Raw genomic sequence first — 6,955 nt, 5'->3', positions numbered from 1 at the left:
TTAAAATATCTCTTTGAAGCAGTATGCCTACTTATTGTGGCTGCGGCTAACACGCCCTGAAATCCAAGCCAAGCCACCTACCACGCGGTAATACAATACAAGAACCCCAAGCTCTTCTAAGCTTTGATTTATGATGGGATTGGACTTGACATCAAGCTGTCACCTATCTATCACGATGAGTTTCACAGGCTCAAGTTATGCGACTAACTCTAGTGCCCGACCAACCGCAACAGAGACCTCGTCGGGCCCAAGTGCATCCCCCTCCGCTCACCCCGAAAACGCACTTCTTATCGGTGCCATTGTTGGAGGAGTAGTTGGATTTATCGTAGTAGTGGCTATGGTCTTGGTCCTCAGACGCTGCTTCCAAAAGTCAAAACACAACGACCGTGAGCGAAAAGAAAAGCCCGATCGTCCTTGAAGGCCACGGAACCTATCGTGGCAAGAGTGGCTCTCCATGGATGCTCCATTCACCTACTATACCGACATTCAATGCGTCTATCCCATTAGCGGCAACTACGGCCTGGCGCCTCGATTTCTCTATTACTTCCTAGTCTTCTTTGTGGCCTTGTTCCAGCGATACCCCAAGCTCACGGCGGGTGCTGCAGCTTACTGCATCAGCTACGCCGGGGCCACGGCTGTCCATGCGGTCCTTCTTGCCAGCATTGCCGGGTCTTCAACGCCCTCCCTCGCCGATGACTACGTGTCGGTAAATACCACCTCTTCCGTCTGGGTGGCTGGTCGGGTTCTGGACCATGATGTGGACGCCACGTTCGTCGTTGTGGGGGTCGGCTGCCTTTCATCCCTGATCTTCGCCGTTTCTACCGCCGCCTACAAGAAGATGGCTCCAGCAAGATCCATCATTGTCCTGTGGGGTCTCCTGATGCTTGCGGGAGTCGTTGCCTGTTTGGTCAACTTTTACGGCGTCGACGAGGGCGAAAATGGGCCCTTCTTGCAACCTCGCTTCTGCCCACCTAGTGTCGACGATGATCTTCCACTGTCCAGTATTTCAGCGCCGATCCTAGGAAGGGACTGGAATGAGACGGTATGGACGTTTTTCGGTCTGGTCAATGTCTCCAACAACCATGCCACGGGAGATACAAAATGCTTGTATCCTTGTCTGGCATCTTCGCAAATGATGCGAGACCAACCCGATATCCAGATCGTCTCTTTCAACAGCCTCCTGGTTACTGGATCGGGGTTCCCTGTCTACCAGCTGATGACAATCATCACCTGGGGCGCACTACCCCTGACTGTTCTAGCGGGCTTTGTGTTGGTGGTGGGCCAGTGGGCTGGCTGGTTCCCGCCTGCCGACAGTCTGCCCTTCGCGGGATACGCGTCCCTTTGGGAGAACCTAAGAGGAGAGTCATCCGAAGGAGACCGCCTCAGCCCGCACAAGCAAATGAAATCCGTCAAATCAGTTATTGTCACGGTACTACAAGTTTACGCCCTCATTATCACCCCGATTCTCATGGTGATCCTCATCGTCTTTATGGAGTGGTCCTTGGCTCCCTTCCCGCAATCAGAAACGGTCTGGCACGTCGGCCAATGGTCGCCATTGGTTGGTGTGGGTTTTGTGTTCATAGCTATTCTGGTTTCGGGAGAGTGGACGCCCTCCAACTTAATAACCATCTTTCGCTTGAGGATAGCACAGTTGATATGGTCTCCCATCACGTGGATCTTGCGGCAGACTTATCTCCGCCCGGCGAGAAACGGCCACGGAGTATGCTAATACATATACTTCTAGGTAGTACATAGTTAGAGTGCCTGGTGGTACCAGATAGAAGAAGAGAAGATGGTGAATGAGAAGTTCGCTTTAGCAAACAACGATTTCAGGGCTAGCTACTACGGCGTAACCTATTGTCAGACCGTTACTTTGATGACCCGCGGAGGATCTTCAATGCCAAGCGGGCGTTGGACCGGTAGCGTCGGAGTTATTTCCAACGTCAAAGATTGGGCATAATCACCCCTCTTCTCCTCGTAGCCAACCGGTTACTGGGTCTCGTTTCTTTTTGCTCTTCAATATAGTTCGAATTTGGCCCATCGCACACAAACAAACACAATACACCGACATCATGGCGAAAAGGTTGTCCGCTTCGCTGCTCCAGGACCTGCAGGCACGCTTGGGCGCCGAGGTCGAAATTCTGACCGGAAAGCACAGCGACCGGTTCTGCGAATTCACACAGGGCTGGACCAATGTTGGCCGCGAGACACCTGGGGCCATCGTCCTGCCGCAGACTGAGAAGCAGATCCAGAAAACGGTATGCGAAACCATTCGCCCCTCCATCCAGCTCTGTTGCCATTACCTACTTTCCATTGACAGAAACTTCTGCTGCGTACCTAGGTGCAATGGGCTGTCCAGTCATCCGTGCCGTTTGTTTCTAAGAGCGGTGGCCACAGTGAGTGGTCTAGCATCGGCGAACATGGGATCGTCATCAACCTGAGCAAGTTCTCTAGCGTCGAGGTTGACGCCGCCTCCCAGATGGCCCGACTCAAAGGTAGCGTCCTGTCGAAAGAGGTCGCCGTAGCCCTAGCCGCCACGGGAAGCTTTACAGCGTTGGGGAATGGTAATACCGTGGGCGCCATCCCCTACTTCCTCGGCGGGGGATCGTCGGTCACCAACTCCATCACCGGATATGGATCGGACCAGATTGTAGCGGCCCGCATGATCGATGCAAAAGGCCGCCTAGTGGAAGTCACCGAAGACAAAGAGCCGGATTTGCTATATGCGATCCGCGGCGCGGGTCAGTTCTTCGGCCTGGTGACGGAGCTTAGCGTCAAGACCACGCCGCTATCCGCGCTGGGCAACGACCAGGGCGCCATCTGGGTGGGAGCCTTCGTGTTTCCCCTGGAGCGTGCACGGGAAGTGGCCGAAGTCATGAAGCCGCTGATGGATGATGCGAGCCACGCCACCGCCGGCCTCATCATGACGATGGCTCCTCCCCCAGCGCGAAAACCGGCCCTCGTCATCTCGGCGAGATACACCGGAAACCCGGACGACGCTCAGGTTGCGTACAAGCCTCTCCATGACTTGCAGCCCCTGATGGCGAATGGCGGACCTGTACCTATCCAGAACGCCAGCGATGCACGCGAGATGCTCTGTGTCAAGGGCGACTACAAGCGCTTTGGCATAGTCGGATTGAGGCGGTTTGATGTTGATCGCTTCTTGAAGACTATCGAAGTTTGGAAGACTCTGGTGGAGACGTGCCCTGATGCCATCAACACAGCTTTCGATTTCCAATGGGACTCCCGGTTCCCAAAGACACCCGGATTTGAGTCGGCGATGTCCTTGCATGACACGAGATACTGGCAGTAAGTAGTCATTTCATTTGTCTTGAGTCTCATGAAACTCAGGAGGCGAGCTAATACTCGAATCAGGAACAATCTCATTTGGCACACAGATGTGAACTCGCGGCAACAGGTCGACATGTTCAACGACGAATCAATCAAGATCATGCGAGGTCCTGATGAGTCCGAGTATGCCGACTTTCAGAACGGCACGCGCACGGGACCCATTGAGCTGCGCTTTCGGGGCCCTGGCAAGCTCGATAAATTGAAGGCGCTGAAGTTGAAATGGGATCCTGAAGGGGTATTCACGACGCAGCTTCTGGACTGATGTAACCTGGGAGATTGGAAAACAGACTATTACCAGCGCCGGTAGCTGGCCTATATGATTCGCCCAAAAGGTCTTTTCTTTCACATACGACCACATCCTGCTGAAAACTAGGGATCCCGTCCGCTCTCCCATATATAAGCAGCAGAGAGCCGAATTAGTACTAGGGTCGGTGACGACCTGGGAATCCTCGGTGTTGTATGTTTTTGCTCTTTTTGCCAACCCCATCATCATGGGATGGATAAGCAAATAGTTGGCTATAGCCATCACAGACGCTATGGCCCTTGCCTGCATGAACAACCACCAATGTTAACCCTTTTGCCGATCACTTTCTATGTATCCAGCTGGGAAGGTCGTAGCATCGATTGCCGTTGAGGAAGACGGTGCCAAACAAACTGGACGTGCGTCAAGTCTCACGTTCGGGCTCATCCTGTACTTTGTGTTGAAAAGGATATGAGTGGGGCGGAGCCATGGTGTCGGTGAGACATTGTTCACGGTCTCTTAAGGCCTTTCTATTTTTATTGCAGTTTTAGAGCTATACTATGTTGGCCTAGCAGCTCTAGGACATGCGTGCTTATCTCCGATTTAGCATGTTTATGTGTTCAGAATTGATATCATGACTGGCCGATTCGCCGCAGTGCCCCTTTCTGCGCCCATCCAGCGGTCTAGCTTGTGGTGGCGGCTGCATGCCCGAAAAGATGACGGGGATGGAAACTGGCGAAAAAGGAAACGGGCTAAGCATAGCCATCAGCAGTGCCCATAGATGGAAGACAAAAGGCGCTCTGTATGAAGTCGAGTAATGCGAATCAACTTCTAGATTGGTAGACCACATCATTTTTTGACTGTTTGATCATCGATTTTGGTGCAATGGCTGACTCCTTGAACATCACAACGAGCGTCAACGCCGTAGTCACAGCTGTATACACAAGCTGCAAGACCCTTGAAGATACGATCGATACTATCGACAGAGCACCCGAGACCCTGCAAAACCTGCGGCACGATCTGCGGGTACTACAAGGCTCCCTCATGTCGCTGAAAGTGGCACTTGAAACCATGAGCACAAGCAAAGAGGAATTGTCTCCGCACCAGCACACCTGCCTGTCCGAGCTAGAACCCGCTATATTGGGCTGTCAGACCGCTTTAGATGGCTTCGAATACAAGATATCCCACATTAAATCGGTTTCGGCAGATGAGCACGCACACTGGGTAGACAAGGCATGCCTGCCATACCACGATAAAGACGTCATTTTACTCAAATCTCGTCTGGGGGACTGCAAGCAGACTCTCGATGTCGCGATTGGCATTATGGCCCTGTAAGATACAATCAAGCCAAATCAACCGGCATGCTCTTGAACTCCGCACCGAGACTAATGGCTCGCGCAGGAAATCGATCTGGGAAGACCAAGAAAAACTCCAACTCCTCGAAGCCCAAACCGCCACGACGTTAGGCAATCTAACCGGCAAGGTCGAAGTGCTGGATCTCGTCGCCCAGACGCTGTCCCAACCAGGACAGGCCGTCGAACTCGCCGCCCAGACAGCGCAGTACGTGGGGCACGTCATCGCGGACCAGCACATCGCCCAGGTCGTCACGATGCTCCACGAGCACGAGGAGCTCCTCAAGCACTGCATCAAGGTCTGCGCCGTGGCTCTGTCGGGGGCCACGGCGGAGACGGGCGCCAGGGTGAAGTACGCTAAGGCGTTCAGTGATGCTGGGCGGTGGGTTGGGAATGTGGGGGACATTGGCACGGGGGACCTTTTTGTTGAGATTGGACATCCTGAGACCCGTGATATTAGGGCCAGTCTGGGCATCGGGTCCAAGTTCAAACAAGCTGCGTTGGAGATATTTCGCCGATAGATATCGGACAATGGAATACTAGCGTTGGTGGCATATCCATCCACGAAAAGTTTTCGTTTTGAATTTGAATTTATATCAAATGGATGATCGGCTTCATTTACAAAGAAATGCATAACAAAACATCATTCATGATGTGCATCAACATCCAACCCAGACCCTATCCAGCTCGTCCCATCGAGCTATATATACAAACGCAGAAAAACAGTATGAAATCAAGCATCTCTTTCAGCCCCTGAAGCGTAATAGCGGCCACGCACAGACAAACTCAGTGCGCACTGTAGCCTCTACCCTCACTGCTCCCACGCTCCACCTCCTCCACCTCCAAGCTGCCCTTGTGAAGCTGCTGCTGCTGCTGAGACGACGATGGCGGCGGCAGCAGATCCGCATTCTCGTCGACGATGCGCGCCGGATCGAAAATAATAAAGATCCAGACCGCGGCGACCATGAGGAACCCGTCAAAGGCGAGGAAGTAGCCCTCCTGCATCATCAGGGGCCCCCGCCAGCCGTCGGCCAGCTCGACGGCCCGGAAGATGTTGCGCGCCATGATGCAGGCCAGGGCGGTGCAGAGGGCGGTGAAGACGGCGTGGTACTTCTTGGGGAGGCCGTCGCCGCCGACGCCGCCGATGCTGCGCAGCGACGAGGCCGCCGAGGAGATGCGCCGCAGAAAGTCGGCGGTCAGCCCCGTGAAGACGGCCATGGTCGCGAGCTGGAAGATGATGCCGGCGATCATGGTGTTGGCGCCCGCGGTGGGGCTTCGGCCTCTTCGGGAGGCGCTGGCTGCCATGGCGCCGCCTACGGCCTGATGTATGAGAAACTTTTGGTTAGCTTTGTTGTTCCTGGCTTCAGCGAGCGGGAAGGAAGGGAGACGGTAGTAGTACTCACCTGGATGATCATAGCGACGAAGGCGAAGCTGAGGAAGACGATGGTATACAGCCTCGCGGACAGCATGCTGGACTCGGGGCCGAAGATCTGGATAAGCTGGCCCAGCAGCATGTACAACGCCGCCGTGAAGAAGATGGGGGCGATGGTGAGGGTGACGGTCTGCATCACGTAGGCGTGCTGGCTATACGGACACTGGGCAGCCCAAGTGCGGCCGGCCCAACCAATCAGCTCGGCTACTTCATGTTAGTTTTCTTTTTCTCCCTTCCTGTCTGGTGATGATGATGATGATGGGGGAGTTGCTCACCGAAAGCTCCGTAGGCCAGGGCGATAGACGCCCATCGCTTCCTCGTTATGCTCATAGCAACGTGGTAGGCGTACGCGGAAAAGAAAATGATGATGAAGGTCACGCCGGCTGCCAGGCTCGGCCGGTAGCCGGCGCTGTATGGGACACCGGGAAGCTTGTCGACCCAGCAGTTGTTTGGGTTTCGGATTTGCTCGGGGAGCGAGGCCAGGAATTCTGCTTTGCTAGTCATGGTGATAAAACGAAGCTGCTCGTTGAGCCGCTGTAAGAAATGAAGAAGAGAAAGAGGCAAGAAGAGAAACGGAGA

General features: G+C 54.1%; 4 protein-coding genes across 4 annotated transcripts; 3 read left to right on the top strand and 1 right to left on the bottom strand.

Moving 5' to 3' along the window:
- Positions 1-454: 454 nt before the first annotated feature.
- On the top strand, positions 455-1,729 carry PG985_010059 (uncharacterized protein; the record flags this gene model as incomplete). The annotated part of the gene is made up of 1 exon (XM_066829827.1): positions 455-1,729. The coding sequence occupies one exon, from the start codon at positions 455-457 to the stop codon at positions 1,727-1,729; it is 1,275 nt and encodes a 424-aa protein (XP_066682217.1).
- A 343-nt stretch (positions 1,730-2,072) lies between these two features.
- Positions 2,073-3,613, top strand: PG985_010058 (FAD-linked oxidoreductase; the record flags this gene model as incomplete). Its single annotated transcript, XM_066829826.1, has 3 exons — positions 2,073-2,258; positions 2,342-3,309; positions 3,376-3,613. The coding sequence occupies 3 exons, from the start codon at positions 2,073-2,075 to the stop codon at positions 3,611-3,613; spliced, it is 1,392 nt and encodes a 463-aa protein (XP_066682216.1).
- An 864-nt stretch (positions 3,614-4,477) lies between these two features.
- On the top strand, positions 4,478-5,465 carry PG985_010057 (uncharacterized protein; the record flags this gene model as incomplete). The annotated part of the gene is made up of 2 exons (XM_066829825.1): positions 4,478-4,923; positions 4,994-5,465. The coding sequence occupies 2 exons, from the start codon at positions 4,478-4,480 to the stop codon at positions 5,463-5,465; spliced, it is 918 nt and encodes a 305-aa protein (XP_066682215.1).
- A 265-nt stretch (positions 5,466-5,730) lies between these two features.
- Positions 5,731-6,880, bottom strand: PG985_010056 (Rta1 domain protein; the record flags this gene model as incomplete). Its single annotated transcript, XM_066829824.1, has 3 exons — positions 5,731-6,264; positions 6,348-6,580; positions 6,652-6,880. The coding sequence occupies 3 exons, from the start codon at positions 6,878-6,880 to the stop codon at positions 5,731-5,733; spliced, it is 996 nt and encodes a 331-aa protein (XP_066682214.1).
- Between the last annotated feature and the right edge of the window lie 75 nt (positions 6,881-6,955).

This window comes from Apiospora marii (genome assembly GCF_038362585.1).
Source record: "Apiospora marii strain CBS 49790 chromosome Unknown utg000006l_segment0_segment0, whole genome shotgun sequence".
Classification (NCBI taxonomy): domain Eukaryota; kingdom Fungi; phylum Ascomycota; class Sordariomycetes; order Amphisphaeriales; family Apiosporaceae; genus Apiospora; species Apiospora marii.
The sequence above is the reverse complement of the archived record's forward strand: the minus strand, read 5'-3'. Positions and strand labels throughout refer to the sequence as shown.